The following is a 16,634-nucleotide window of genomic DNA, read 5'->3' on the forward strand; positions in this document are numbered from 1 at the left end:
TCACTCCGGCCGGGACACGGCATCACAGTATGGTAAGGGGCGTAACATTTCCGTCACACGCTTGAGGAATTCGTCCAATCACAACGCACTGGATAGCTGGCCAATCAGCATACACCTCGCTTTTCAGACCGATGAGCTTTGAAAAATCGACGCGTTTCAGAAAGGCGGGGCATAGAGGAGCAACAATAATGTACAGTATGTGGAAAATAATGTTTTTTTAACCTTAAACCGCATAAACACATTGCATTACACCAAATACACAACATAATGTTCTTTTTAGCAAATAAATTTAAAGCAAATTTAAATTAAATATTAGTAATATACACACTGCTGTTCAAAGATTTTTTTTTAATGAAATTTATGCTTTTATTCAGCAAGGATACATTAAATTGATCATTCATAATTTACTTTAATTTAAACATTTATAATCTTACAAAAGGTGCTTTCAATTCATCAAAGAATCCTGAAAAAATGTGTCATGGTTTCCACAGAAATATTAAGCGGGACAGTTTGACACCTGAAGACTGGAATAAAATAGAAATACAAAATAGAAAACTGCTGTTATTAGAATAGAGAAATACTTTTACCCTGCAGGGCATGTAGTTACAGTATCCACTAGCAGAGGCTAACGGGCCTTGCCAAACTTTGACCTTTGAACTTTAGCTTTGTGTGTGCTGCATACGGTCACCGGGGCCTCTGTGTGTGCCCAGGCCACAGGCCGTATAAGCTGCTCTCTTTTTGTCCGGGTGTCAACGCCGCCATGAGCTGTGTTCAGAGGGAGAATATTAAAACAGCTTCTTATGAATAGAAAGTCATAAAAGAGCCTGTGCTTAATTAATAATGGATGGATCACTTGGGGGGGAAGCGAACAGGAAGGCTATTCTGGTGTTTCAGCCAGTGTTTCAGCTGACTGGCAGTGCCCTGCTGACCCGGTGCTCCAGTATCGCTCAGGTGTCATCCTCCGTCATTATATAATCTATGTACTATTAATCAATATTATTATGTATTATCATATTATATATATGATTTTATTCTATATAATATATTTTATGAACTAAACAATATTACAATTTTATTTATATATTAAAGAACAAATTTTGCAAACAAGAAAAATTTCACTGCTCTTTATTTATTTATTTTCTATTTCTGTTTAATTATGTGTAATACACTACTGTTCAAAAAAACATTTTTTTAAATGTTTTTGAAAGATGTTTTTAATGCTTACCAAGGCACCACTTGATGAAGAGAGTAAAAACAGTAATAGTGTGAAATATTTTTTAATGTTAAAATCACATTTTTATTTTTTTGAAATGATTTTTTTTTTCTTGTGATGGTAAAGCTGCATTTTCAACAGCCATTACTCCAGTCAAGATACTAATCATTCTGATATGCAGATTTGATCAAGAAACATTTATTATTTTCAATGTTAAAAACAGCTGCTTAGTATTTTTGTGGAAAGCACAATCATTTTTTTCATAAAGAATTATTTGATAAATAGATGAAAAGTTTGATGAAAAAATTAAAATAACATAATTTAGTTAAAATTAAGTTTAACAGAGTTTAATAGAGTTTATAAATGTAGTTACGTTTTTGTAATAATGTAAACGTATGTCACTTTTGATCAATTTAATGCATGCTTGCTGAATAAAATATTAATTTCTTTTAAAAAAATCTACAAAAATCACTCTAATCTTACTTTTGAATAGTGGTTTTGTGTGTGTGTGTGTGTGTGTGTGTGTGTACATTATATAATACAGTATTATTGTATTGCATATATGTGGAAATGTGCTTTACTTGTGTTGTGCAGTAGCATCCTGTACCATTTGCTTTTAAACAAAAAAAATTCTAATGTTTACTTTTTTCAACAATTAGCAAAAAAGGTTCAAATGTGAATATTGTAAAGCTATAAGCTGACTTTTCTTACTCCCTTCTCCTTGCCGCACCTGTGCGTTTACCATGTAAAATACCTGTTTGAATTCATTTCTCTTCTGCTTGTTTCAAATGTACTTCCCCTTTAAGATCTTTTGCACCATGTATTTGTGTTATTGCAATCAACAATAATTCCCAGTTTATTTTTGGTAATGCTTATTTATGGCCAACGTGGCTGATTGCTCTCTTTTTTTTTTGTGTCTCTCTGAAGGACCCGCGCAGTAAGCACAAGTTCAAGGTCCACACGTACTCCAGCCCAACCTTCTGTGACCACTGCGGCTCTCTGCTGTATGGACTCATCCACCAGGGCATGAGATGTGACCGTGGGTATCTCTCACTTTCCTTGATTTCCACTCAGGCACAGAGTAACACATAATCAACCAAGTAGAATTCTTCTTTGCTTTTGAAACAAGTTTGTACATGTTTTTATAGTCCAAAGCTGATCCCAGGATGCAAATTCTTTTTGTGGAATGAATGTTGTAGGGCTGGCTGGATATCAAAATGTAGGATTCAGTCTAATACCAACAAAAACTAATTAATTTTTTTTTTTTTCAAATTTAAACAGATAAACTACAAAAGTCTGGGGTCAGTAAGAAATTTGTACTTTTATTCAGCAAGGATGCATTAAATTGATCAAAAGTGACAGTAAAGACTTTTATAATGTTACAGAAGATTTCTTTTTCAAATAAATGCTGTTCTTTTGAGCTTTATTCATCATAGAATCCTGAAAAAAAAAAACGTTTTACCATTGATAATAATGTTTCTTGAGCACTAAATCAGCATATGATTGAATGAATTCTGAAGGGTCATGTGACACTGAAGACTGGAGTAATGATGCTGAAAATTCTGGTTTGCCATCACAGGAATAAATTACATAATAGAATAAATATTATATAGAAAACGGTTATTTTAAATCGTTTTTTTTCTGTATTTTTGATCATATAATTACAGCCTTAGTGAGCTTAAAGAGCAGGTCATATGGTATTTTAAAGTGTCCTAATATTGTGTTGGGAACCAAAATAATGTCTACTGTAATGCTTGAAGAACGACAGACAAAAGACACTCTGTCTTAACTTTTAATCAGAACGCAGAACAGCTGTATCACAGGCGCAGCAGAAACAATACAGTTTGTAAACCAAAATAATGTCTACTGTAATGTTTGAAGAACGACACTGTCTTAACTTTTAATCAGAACGCAGAACAGCTGTATCACAGGCGCAGAAGCCTAACTAACTATTAACTAACTAACTAACTTGTCTCTCCCGCATTAACCCTATAGCTGCCGGTGCAGCAAAATAACAGCAATTTCACAATAATTATAAAGTCTGTGTGCTACACTACATTCCTTATTATTAAACGAAGTAATTAGAACAACGTCAGTCTACATTAATCGACACATTCTTTCGAAATAGTGGGTTCACAGCGAATTATCAGAACTACTTCAGTAAGACAGTAATATTGTGCTTTACCTGGAAACCTAAAGCTGCGCTAGGTATACATCACATATTAGCACAAAAATTATGCAAATGTGTTACCCAGTGACGTATACCGGTAACAGGCAAAAGATTTGAAAATATGATGACTCATTAAGGCAATTCAGACTCCCTCTTTTGAAAGACAATATCTTTATTTATCATGCTCTTTTTTGATTAACAACTTTGCAGATTGTTTTCATTTAAGGATAGCTACATTATAAACTGCAAAAGAGATATTTTTTAAAAGCCCATATGACCTGCTCTTTAAGAGACTTCTTTCGAAAACATTAAAAAATCTTACCAACTCCAGACTTTTGAATGGTAGTATAGGCAGCATGAACTTTCTTTTTTCCCAGTCTCACATGCTCTGCATCTATTGTAATACCCACATTTGCTGTTATTGCAGGAATGATAATCAATTATTAAGTTCCACAATAAATGCATTCAACTTTTTCATGCGCAAATCATGCATTGATGCATTTTGACACCATTAACTTAGCATTAGCGCTCACATTTTACGTCACGCTCCTTGGACTGCTGAACTGTACTGAATAGCAACACATTGTTAGAATTCAAAATGTGCGAAATGTTACTGTGTTACTACTATTCAATGTTTTATGATCCCATCTGTACTGTATAACGTGCAACCCTAGTATAATGGTTGGGTGATCCGTGTGTGTTACGTATCCCTGCGAGGCGAATATCCTGAGAACATAACCAGGCTGTATGAAGTCCCACTCACAAAGCACCTGACTGAAAAGAGATTTTCCATCTCACTCTATCCATTATGTACCCCATTTAAAGAGACAGCGGGGTTAGGTTGGGTGGGTGAGGGAGGGTAGGTGGGGAAGTTGAATTAATATGTGTTTTCATGTTCCCATTATGGTTTGTATATTATTAATAAATAATAAAAAAAAGGAAAATACAGTTACTTAGTTCCATAATCTAGTGAGTCAACCCCTTGTCTACTGTATACATAAGCAGGTACCTTTTAGAACGGCAACTGAAATATATACAATGTACAATACGGTCTCAGAAAACAAGTACAGAATTTGGCTGCTACCTTTTCAAAAAATACTTATATGTACCATTTATCTGTATGTACCTTTAAGGTACTAATATTCACCTTTAGGTGTAAATAAGGTACAAAATACGTTCACCAAGGCTGCATTTATTTGATAAATATACAGTGAAAAACAGTAATATTGTGAAATGTTTAATTAAAAATAAAACATTTGTTTTCTATTTTAATATATTTTAATATTTAATGATAATGGCAAATTTTTAAGCAATGATTATACCAGTCTTCAGTGTCACATGATCCTTTAGAAGACATTCTGATGTGCCGATTTGGCACTCAATAATTATTTCTTATTATCAGTGTTAAAAAATAAAATAAAATGTAAATCTTTTGTAGCGTACATTTCTATTCTGTCACTTTTTATCCATTTAATGCTTCATGATTTATTTATATATATATATTCTGTGGCTATAAATTTGCTTTCTGGGATTGCCTTTGCTTGCAAAGTATACATTTGATGCAGTCTACATGTTGGTAGGAGACTAATGAGTCATGGCTGAACTGCCATTCATAGTTACAGAATTGGCTCAACAGGTCTTTGGTAGAAGGAAAGCACTTTCCCTTTCCGTCTGGCCTTTAAAAGGTCACACTTATATATAGATTAATGTATCATCTTTTACACAATGCGCATCTGTAAGTTGGGGTTGTGGTGTAACATCTCTCCCTGTTTCTGTCTCCCTCCATCCAGACTGCATGATGAACATCCATAAGCGCTGTGTGGCCAACGTGCCGAGTCTGTGTGGGACTGACCACACTGAGAGGAGGGGCCGCATCCAAATCACTGCAGAGATCAAGAACAATGTGCTCACCGTCAGCAGTGAGTCACCGCTGCCCACTCACACACATCACGGCTGCACACATGTGCATGGAAGCAAACACTCACTCACAGCTTCCTAAATAGTGCACCACTCGCTGGTGGATCCTGGACCTCTCGTTACCACACACATGCCTTCGTTTGACCCTTGAAGAACAGCCAAAAATGCACTTTATACGGCACATCTTGCATGAGTACATCGAGTTGAGGCATTAAGTATGCTGCTCTGAAGACTTGTGGGAATTTCCTAGAGTTTGATTCCTCCTAGTGGTGAATCCAAAGCAGCACCAGGTAGCAGGATATATTTAGACTAGCTTGCACCATTTCAGGGCTGCTCGAGCTGGAAATACCCAGTTGCATTAAAGAAATACCCAAAAATGAAAATCGATTGCCAGACATTTGTCATTTTCATTAGCATTACAGCTTCATGTGTTTAAACACAAGCTCTGACTGCTAGGACATGGCTCTGGAGCATAATCCCAAAAAAAATGTAATGTTGTATCATACTTTGCCATAGTAATCTGAGCACAAACAGGTTATTGATATTAAAGGGATAGATCACCCAAAAATGAAAATTCTGTCATTAATTACTCACCCTCATGTAGTTCTACAACCATAAGACCTTCGTTCATCTTCATCTTATTTACAAAATGATTGAATAATTTAGCAGTAACATGATATCAATATTTCATTTTTTAAGTATCATGGTTATTGTCAACACTGGTGTACTGTATTGCAACACCCTTTGTTGTCAGTATTAAATATTGTTTGTTACAAGACCTCATTGTAAAAGAACTGTTTCCAATAGGGGGCAGAATATGATGGCAAGTTGTCTAGTTATAGTCTAGTCCAGTGTTTCCCAACCTTTTTTTAGTCGCGGCACCCTTTGGAAATGTTAACAAATTTGTGGCACCCTACAAAATTAATTTTGTCACAATATTTGAATTTCTAACTTCGATATGATACTTTGAAAAGTATAGATATTCGGTACAGCAGGGAAGAACTGCAGAATATACTGTCATTCAGATATTTTTAATATTATAAACAAAATTTGTCCATCAATGGTGGCAATGAAAAGACCAATTTATATGACAGATTTTAATGTAGGCTTTTATACATATGTAAACATTATTAAAAAAGTAAAAGCTAAATCCAAAAAGGCTGACAGCAGTGAGAAAAGGACACAAAGAAAAACAAAATAGTCCTGATGTCTAAAATGCAGCATGTGACAGTGATGAAGTGAAATGCGTTCCAGCTCATTGTGAAATTCTATAGGGTCACTCTTGTAAACTTGTATTACATTATACGTGTCCATGGCAACACAAGAAAGCACACTTAGTCTTCCTGTCTCTCCTTGGCATCAATACAAACACGCCTCCAAAACAAAAACACAAGCACACTGAGGAAATGGTCTCCTGTTGCAGCCTGTGAGAAGAAAAGACAGGAATATGGTGATGCTTTCAGTGTCCAGCAGAGGGCGTTATTCTTATTCTATTTGCACAAACCCGACTGAGAAAAGACTCGTGTGCACTTGTTCACTCGACGATAATTCACCCAGTGCAAAACTCCACTGGAAAACAGAAGTTGAATTTGTTTGGAAGAGCCTTCACCCATCTGTTTCCATACAGAAACAATTCATAGTTCATTATTCACTTTATCAAACATTCATGTAGCTCTGAAATCTGAAGGTGTCATTGAACATCACATACAAAAACCAGTGGCACTTAATGTTATTGATGCCCAACAGCCTGCAACATGTTTGATTTGATAGCTGCATGATGATTTGAGTAAACTTGACTTTAAATTCTAGTCTTTTCATCACACCGAGCTATTGTATGACTTCGGAAGACTTCAGTTATTTTTTATGATGCAATTATAGTGCTTTTTTGGAAAATGTGTGAAGATTGTTCAATATTTGCATTCCAAAACAGGTTTGTTTTGGACAGGTTTGTCATTTTTGTGTGATCTGTCCCTTTAGCTTGACCCTTTGTAAACCCTCCATGCTTTATATGATTGTTTTAAATGATAATAGCTTTTCAAACAGTTTAAATTATATCCGTGATAAATTTCCACTTATTTGTTATTATATCTATGATATTAAACTATTATATCCATGAGGAATTTGCACTTGGTTCTAATTTCCACTTAGTTCCACTTAGTCGTACTTTCAGAGCAGAAGATGAGCTCAATTAAATGAGATTTCTGGAAGACAAACCAAGAGAAAATTTATCAGAGTGCAGTTAAAGGGATTGTTCAGGCAAAAATGAAAATTCTATCATCATTCACTCACCCTCGTGTCGTTCCAAACCTGTATAAAAATGTTTTTTCTGCAAAACACAAATGTTTTTTGTTCATACATGAAGGTCAAAACCAGTCCAAAACAACATTAAACCCCACGACTTTCATTGTGTTGACTAAAAAAAAATCACTTCTAAATATTATCTTTTGTGTTCCTCAGAAGAAAGAAAGTCATACTGTTTTGGAACAACATGAGTGTGAATACAGAATTGTAATTCTTGGGTGAACTGCTTTCTGGAGGGCTGTAGGCCTGGATCTGTGCAGCAGCGGGTGTGTATGTGACATTAGCCTCAACACACTGCTCTATATTCAGCCATGCATCCCTCTTTTCAAGCTCAATCCTGGGCCATTTCACCCCGCGAGCCTCAGCTCCCATTTTCCCTTAGAATTAACTAACAGCCTTTAGCCCGCTAGCGGCTAATGAGCTGAGCTGCACCATGTAAAAAACCCAGGCGCAGACAGCCTTGAGCGCAAAAGACATTTTTAATCCATCACGCTGTCCTTTATAATTTAATGTCACGCGACGGTGCCGCAGATCTGCTGAGCTTACAGTAAGATGAATGGCACCACTTCCTGTCGCGCATTTCAAAGGCCTGTCACTTAAAGCTAATGAATTGACCAATACCTGGATGGAAATGGGGCGGCCGCTCCGCCTTTAAAAGGTCCTTTCCACCTCATCTTTCTCACACTCGCACTCTATTTGACCACCGGAGCTCTTGCTGGTTGAAAAATGTTAGTGAGGCAAACTGGGTGACCATGATTAGTCTGTTGTCAGTGCTTGTTATATGGCTTCTTTTTGTGAATAAAGACTTAAATCTTGCACTTAAAGGTGACATATCATGAAAATCTGAGTGCTATAATCAGGTCCCCGGTGCATCTGCCAACCAAGGAAACGTGAAAAAGATTAACCCAGTAACTTTGTTTTGGGAAGCCTTTTTCTGCAAGCGTCTGAGAAAACGAGCGCGTCTGATTTCGCTCCCTTGGTGACGTGGCAAAGGAATCTCATTATAATTTTACCGCCCCTTAATCCTGTAAGTTTCCACCCACGGCGCCGTTATTGTGTTTTCGCAAGTGCAACAGTGTACTAGCTCTAATGCTATGATTAGATAAGACCATTGTTCCTCAGCTGGGATCGTGTAGAGCCTTTTGAAGCTGCACTGAAACTACAATTTGGACCTTCAACCCGTTGGCCGCCATTGAAGTCCACTATATGGAGAAAAATCCTGCAATGTTTTTCTCAAAAAACATAGTTTCTTTGCGACTGAAGAAAGAAAGACATGAAAATTTTGGATGACATGGGGGTGAGTAAATTATCAGGAAATAGTCCTTTAAAAATATCTTCTTTTGTGTTCAGTGCAGTTTTGGAACAAATTATAAAAGAACTTTTTATTTTTTGAGTGAACTGTCACTTTAAAGGATCCCGTCAGTTCTAGATCTCTTCGGAGCACCAATAACACTCAGAAGAACATTTGCTATTGAGTTGCAGTGCTGTTTTTCACCTAGAGGGAGCAGTGCTGCTTAATTATTTGCTAAAACATTAATTATATTCCTACAGCCTTTTACACCTTTGTCTGTTAGATTGATCAACTGTGTTATTCGCTACTATATAAATGAGATCAGTATTTTTTCAATCAACTAGGTAACGTTATGAGTTTCCCACATCTCTGAGCCACAAAACTAAGCGTATCTTGTAGGTCAAAGCTTTTGAAATCTTCATGCAAATATTCTTAAATGGTCAGTGATCCCGCTTTCTTAATTGCTCCGCGTGCAGGGCTTTCAGAACGAACATGTTGTGCGTAACATTTATTAGCTGGCAAAATAAACCCTGCTCTGTGAGCACGACGGTTCACGCAGAAGCCGTCTCTCTCTTCCTGTCACCGTGCTGCAGTACACCGCTGCCTTAATGAACAGCTAAGCCTACCTTCACACACACCACTCATTATGGAAATTACACTACCCACAAATCTCAAGGCCACAGCAGCCTCCTGCATTAATTGTTGTACTGGTCAAGTGCTGAGGTCAACCCCAATTACTGGGATAGTCTGTGTGCATTCGTAGCCCCACACGGCCATGAGGGTCCATGAGATATATAAGTATAAATGACTGACAGCTATTCACTCACATCTAGAGTCCATAGTTAATGCTTTTAAGGGGTAAAGGGTTCACATGGTCAAGATTTTATCAGACACTTGACATCCTATGCAAAACTTTTTTTTTTTCATTTTTATTCAGTATCTTTTTATTTTATTTTTAAATATTAAGACATCCTAAAAATATGATTAAATTACTTAAGAACTAAAATATGTATAAAATAAGTGTGAGTGTGTGTGTGTGTGTGTGAGTGTGTGTGTCTTTATGTACATATACATATATATATATATATATATATGTATATATATATATATATACAGTATATATTTTATATATGACATCAGTGGCTCAACCGTAATTTTATGAAGCTACAGGAATACTGTTTATGCGCAGAGAAAACAAAAAGAACCAATTTATTCCACAATTTCTTCTCTTCTTGGTCAGTCTGCCGCTTCTGTCTATGTTTCTGAGCCTTGAACGTGTCTATGCTGTCTATGAGCGATTTCTTCAAAAATATCTTAATTTTTGTTCCGAAGATAAACGAAGGTCTTATGGGTTTGGAACGACATGAGTTCACAAGTTTAGGGTCAACTTCAACAGTATTTGGAAGGCATTAAAATAACTTTGTAAATAACACATTGTTTTTTTTGTGCTGGATTCTAAAAACATAAACAGTGCTTAACATATGCGATATTTATTGAACAAAACTCCAACAAATCTTTTTATTTAACGTAAAGATTCACTTGGCATTGATTGCACACTATAAAGAGTGAAAGTAGGGAAATCTTGGTCCTTATATGTCTGATATAATCTCTATTTCTATGTTACAGTTAAAGAGGCGAAGAACCTGGTGCCCATGGACCCTAATGGACTCTCTGACCCCTACGTCAAACTAAAACTCATCCCTGACCCCAAGAGCGAGAGCAAACAGAAGACCAAGACCATCAAGTGCTGCCTGAATCCCACATGGAACGAGACCTTCACATTGTAAGGAAGCTCTCGCTCTGTTTCCGACCCTAAACATCAGTGGCACAGCCAAAAGATCAGTCATTTGTTTGTCTGTGAAATGCAAAATGAAATGTTGAGCTTGATTTCTTTGTCTCTGTCCGCCTCTCTCATGCGCTCTGTGTCTTACAGCAATCTGAAGGAGTCTGACAAGGACCGCAGGCTGTCTGTGGAGATCTGGGACTGGGACTTGACCAGCCGGAACGACTTTATGGGCTCTCTGTCTTTCGGCATCTCGGAGCTTCAGAAGCAAGGGGTGGACGGATGGTGAGGAGACCTGCTGACACACACATATATACATCAGTAAAAACGAGCAAGTCCCCATGGTCAAATAGATTGTGTACACACTAATATCAAAAGGCTTGTGTCAGCTAAACCGCATTGCATATCACAGGGTTTCGCAGACATGCAGCAGTCTATACACGTCTAGCTGGTTGAGTCGTCCCTGGATTTGAAGACTCTTGCTCTTTCAGAAGTCCTCAGTCTGTCTTTTCTCCCTCCTCAGTAGTGCTCTTCATCTAAGAGCTCTCCACTTCTGTTTTCCACTCACACACACAGTCCCGTCCCTTCTCGAACACCTCTAAACGCATCTCTTGTCAGCTAGGATCTGTGCATTTTTGCATCGCATGAGCTCCCTGTGAATGCTTAAACGCAGGTAATTTGACAGAAGTGAGTTAAATGAGAAAGTGCAGATCCACTTTCACAGGAAATCTTTGCTCTGTCCTTCGTGTTCTCTCTCTGTCAGTTTTTTTTTTCTTTTGGTCTGTTTTGTCTAGTCAGTACAAGTATCTAGAGACTGAAGTGTCTAGTAGTTCTTCCCCACCTAACAGAGAGTTCCCACAGTCATGGGATAGTATTATGTAAAGATTGTGTAAACATTAGGAAATCGTTAAAAATATATTAATTTCTGCGATGGGGTTTTTAAACTTTTAAATGCAAAGGACCCCCAAAATAATGATCACCTTGCAATAGACCCTTTTCCTTTATTTTAAATGCAGATTTTATGTATATAAAATGATTTATACTGTGTGAGAACAATATTAAGTTTAAAATTAAAGAGACAACATAAATAATATATAAACAATTTACTTTTTTTGTTCTAATACTAAAGCCAAAAAAGATTATTTAAATATTATGAGGAATTAACTTTTTTTCTTCTTCTGCAAAACATTAGGTGTTTTTACATTTTCATTTTCAGTTTTATTTGTGTTGTATTAACACTATAAAAGTTTTTCCAAAGCAGTTTAACAGAGCATAGGGCCAAACAACCATTTTGCAAGATAAAGAAGACAGTGGAGATGAAAAAAATCCCTAGAAAGATTAACCTGTATATAAACTGTTTATGAACATAAATACATAGCAAGGAAGTAGAGGTAAACACACAATTAGATTTGTTTATTTTTTTGCTGTAATGTTGATAATGAGTTTATATCTATTCAAGAGAACAACCCACTATTGAAAGATAATAACCATAAAGTTGCTCTTCATTGAGTTACAGAAAAGGCCAAAATAATGCTTTTAAAGATGTTACGCTAACTTTAAAATGACATTCTGCTTGCCTTAAGCCACCTCACTGAAGCATCAATTTTGAGTATAAATTTATGGAATAGTACACAATGGAAACACAAAGAAAGCGATCGATTAGTGAGGTCGACTAGTTTTGTTTTTGTTTCCCATTTTTAGTTTTGATTCTCAGTGGCTGTGCTCACAGTACACATCCCTACTGGCTACTGTAGCTGGTGTCTCCTCTCTCTGTGTGTTTTCTCTACAGACGTGACTTTTATCAGATGGTTTGATGAGATGTGTGTATGTGTTTCGGGAGGGTGTTTCAGAGGTTTTGTAGCTGTTATGAGCTTCTTTGTGACTGCGATGGCTGCTTCCTGCCGCCTGCCAGAAAAGCACAGAGTGTCAGATTAGAGGCGAGACGTTTCCGCTCCCCAGTGGACCTTCAGTCAGGACAGATCCACATGATCACAATCTCATTGTCAGAGCTGTCACTGTCTCAGCACAACACTCATTCAATGTTTGCAAAAGGACATGGAGTCTGAGAACAGGGATAGTTTGAATGTCAGAAGAGAGAATGTCCTCAAAGAGCAACTTTGTTGAAGTTTTTTTTTTCTTTCTTTCTTTTTTTATGTGCAGGATATAAAACAAATAAATGATTATGATTGTCTAATCACTCAACCCTAATCACTGTGCTGCAACACTCATATAACATAGTACTTGTAGTATACATTTTGTGCAATTATATTATATTATATTATATTATATTAAAGTGAAATGTTTACACTTTTTTATATAAATGGTCAATCAGTTGACTATTGATAATTTTAATTGTTTAAATAATTTTGTTCACTTTATTTCTAATTGTATCTTGATATTAAATTGCTGACATTTCAGTTCTATTCTCATCTGATTTCTGGATTACTTGATAATTAAAGATAATTTATAGATTGGCATAAGTAATACTGTCTTTTCAATGCCAAAACCATATAGAACGTCTTTGGCTCATGCATCTTAATTTGATGATATTAAGTCTAGGATGGATACCTTTGAAAGTCAGTGTGAGAAATTGAATATTTATGACCTCTATTCTGCATGTAGTGATCATTAACTGCCCATGGCCATGTTTAGCCATGACCTACAATAAAGGCAATCCCAGAATTCAAATTTAGTGTCACTTTTTATATATACTTTTATATAATATTTATATATTTTTTTATATATTTACTATTTTATTCAGCAAGGGTGCATTAAATTGATTAGAAGTGACAGTAAAGATATTTGTTACAAAAGATTTCAATTTTTTTCTATTTTCCTATTTTATTTTATTTCTCGTTTTCTATTAAAGGGCACCTATTATGCAAAATCCACTTTTACAAGGTGTTTGGTATTTATTTAAACCAACATCTGAGCTGCTGAGGACGCTGTGGATAACTTTCATTTTTCAAGGTAATGTGCCTCAACATCTGCCTAAATACGTGTATCACTCCAGACTCCTTTGTGAATGTCATGTTGTTATAGTGCTTAGCGTTTTAACCGTATTTGTGTGCGTACATTAAAGGGGTCCTATTATGCTTTTTCACTTTTTCAACTTTAGTTAGTCTGTAATGTTGCTGTTTGAGCATAAAAAAGATCTGCAAAGTTACAAAGTTCAAAGTCCACTTCAAAAGTTCTAGTACACCCCCAAAACAAAATCAAGACTTTGTAAAAGAGCATAATAGGACCCCTTTAAGTATTTTTTAACTAATCAGCGCAGCGCTTGTGAGATTAGTTCGTTCATAGCGTGAAATTCGTTAGGTCGCGTGGCTCGGTCCATTGATCCGCACCAATGACAGGTCAGTGCGGCGCGAGCTCTGTAACATTGCGCTGTTTCATCCCACTTTCAGTGCATTTGGCTTCCAATATGTACGACTAAACACCGGTTCTCTCGCCCTCAGTCATGTTGCTTGTTTCCTCAGTCATGTTGCTTCTACCGGCTGTTTATTGCTGTAGATATGCAATGCAGAGAGACGTATATGCGACGCCCTCTTCTGGAGACGGGGCGGGAATATGCAGCTCATTTGCATTTAAAGCGATACACTCCAAAACAGCTCTTTTTTAGACACACCCCAAAAACATTTTCCAGCTGTTATAATAAATGATCTGTTGGGTATTTTGGGCTGAAACTTCACAGACACATTCTGGGGACACCCAAGACCAATATTACATCTTGTAAACAGGGGTGCCCTTTAGGTGCCCTTTAAAGCTGTTATTTTGAACTTTCTATTCATCAAAGAATCATGAAAAGAATTTATCATTGATAATAAATGTATCCTTGATTAAAAACAACAAAACAAACAAAAACATTGATAATAGGAAATGTTTCTTGAGCATTAAATCAGTAGTAATAGAGTAAGGGCTGCTGAAAATGTAGCTTTGCCATCACCAATCAGTTTGTTTTAACTGTATTTTTGATTAAATAATTGCAGCCTTGGTGAGCATAAGAGTCTTTTTAAAAAAGGTTTAAAAATCAGTAGTATAATGATAAACATAATATAAACAAAAATAAATAATAACAAAATAAATAAATATAATGTAAGCACAATATTTTACCAAAAATCGTATTATTTAATATTTTAATATTATTTAATATCTTTGTCGTTACCAATAGAGTTCAATGGAATTTGCGACCATAGTTAGCTAGCAATGCTTTTGGAAAACACACCCCAGATCATTTCATGCTAACTGCAATTCTACCACGCTTTCCTATTTCTGTGAATGTGATGAGGACGACGCTCACACACCCTAAAGCCTCTGGAGGTCTAGATGTGGAAGGAAGGAGAGTAGGGGGAGAGCACTGCAGCCATGACTCATCTGCAGTCATAAACACAACACACACACACACCCGCGCAGACCAGCGGCAAAATGAACACAGGGCCTCCTATCACATCAGTAGCAATAAAAGAGGTGGAAACCCAGCGTGCTGCTCTCTCTAAAGGGGAGCGCTTTAAGTGGTAGATCTGTTGCTTTTTAAACATGTCGTCTCGTCGGGTCCCGGCAATGGTCACCTCACACCGTTAAACAGGAAGCTGATTTTCTGCTATCGGGAAGCACAGATGTTAGAAGAGCTAAATATGAGACGGGGTATCATGCTGTCCCTCAGACGTTTGAAAGCTGTTTGGGGGCAACTCCAACCGGTTGGAATCCTCTTCACACATGATCATAGTCAAGTTCGTCCCTGCTGAGAGGAAAACTGTAAGCGTATGAATGGTTTAAATGAGCTGAGGTAATTTCGTAAAATGTGCCGTTTCAGGGAAGCGCGCAATTCCTATAGCGGCCAGATGGAGCCATTATCAGAGGAGGATTTAATGTCTCTGTTGCTGAACCATATGTGAGACTGCATATCCTGCACTCATCTAACTGTCCCTTATTTTCTGTCTGCCAAACACACACACACACACACACACACACATACATGCATGCAGGTTTAAGCTGCTCAGTCAGGAAGAGGGCGAGTACTTCAACGTACCTGTCCCACCTGAAGGAGAAGAAGGCAATGAGGAACTCCGGCAGAAGTTTGAGGTGAGCGAATGTGTGTGTGTTCACCTGCGTTTTTAGGTGTGCCAGAGTATATGTGTTTGTGTTTGTTTGTTTTTTATTTATCGAGAGATAAGCCTAGAGCCTAGAGAACATTGCTGTCTTTAGGGGTCGACTGATTATCGGCGCTGATATTAGGCATTTTTATGGTTATCGGTATCGGTCATTTTCAAAACCGATTTGCCGATAAAATTAATATAAAAGCAATTCAAGTTTTTGTCAGAGCCCTTGTTATTCTTAATTTTGACATTAATTTAGTTTTGTTTTATGTTTTTGTTTCTTTTTTGTTTTGTTTTGTTTCATTTTGTGTTTGTTTTTGGTTTATGTTTGATTTGTGTTAAGATTTAGTTTTTTATTTTGCTTTGTTTTTATTTTATTTTTGCTTCACTTTGTTTTGTTTTGTTGTTTTTGTTTTAGTCAGTTTTTATTTTTGTTTTGCATTTGGATTATTTTGTTTTGTTTGTTTTATTTCATTTAGTGTTTTTTGCTTTGTTTTGGTTTGTTTTTTTATGTGTGGTTGTTTTTTGTTAGTTTGTTTTGGTTTTGTTTTTATATGTTTTTTTGTACATATTTTGTGTTTTGTTTTTCTTTTTCCATCACTGGCACCCTTTTGTTTCTTGTAGTCATGTACAGTACTTGGGGTAGTGGAATATTCTCCTTTCTGCTTTGGATTAAAGTCAAAATGAAAGTCATTGTTACTTAACAGAATGGAGTCAGATGGTCGGGGGAGGGTTTGAAAAGTAAGAAGAAGGTAAATTGAACTAAGTTGTTATATTTGGATAAAAGATTACGAGGACAAACACTTCTTAATTTGAATAACATGCACTTGAATCATGCCTAATAAGACCAGGAATGTATAAAA

At 36.4% G+C, this 16,634-nt stretch overlaps 1 protein-coding gene across 2 annotated transcripts in view; it reads left to right on the top strand.

The window, feature by feature from the left end:
- Window positions 1–16,634, top strand: part of prkcbb (protein kinase C, beta b) — a 131,133-nt gene that overhangs the window by 45,959 nt on the left and 68,540 nt on the right. For both annotated transcript variants that reach the window (XM_016514677.1, XM_016514676.1), the window contains exons 4-8: window positions 2,141–2,252; window positions 5,174–5,302; window positions 10,519–10,675; window positions 10,826–10,960; window positions 15,661–15,757. In XM_016514677.1, the coding sequence (XP_016370163.1) occupies window positions 2,141–2,252; window positions 5,174–5,302; window positions 10,519–10,675; window positions 10,826–10,960; window positions 15,661–15,757 (630 nt within the window). The remainder of the gene's footprint in view (window positions 1–2,140; window positions 2,253–5,173; window positions 5,303–10,518; window positions 10,676–10,825; window positions 10,961–15,660; window positions 15,758–16,634) is intronic.

The sequence above is a fragment of the Sinocyclocheilus rhinocerous genome, unplaced genomic scaffold, assembly GCF_001515625.1.
Source record: "Sinocyclocheilus rhinocerous isolate Xijiao unplaced genomic scaffold, SAMN03320098_v1.1 scaffold1799, whole genome shotgun sequence".
Classification (NCBI taxonomy): Eukaryota; Metazoa; Chordata; class Actinopteri; order Cypriniformes; family Cyprinidae; genus Sinocyclocheilus; species Sinocyclocheilus rhinocerous.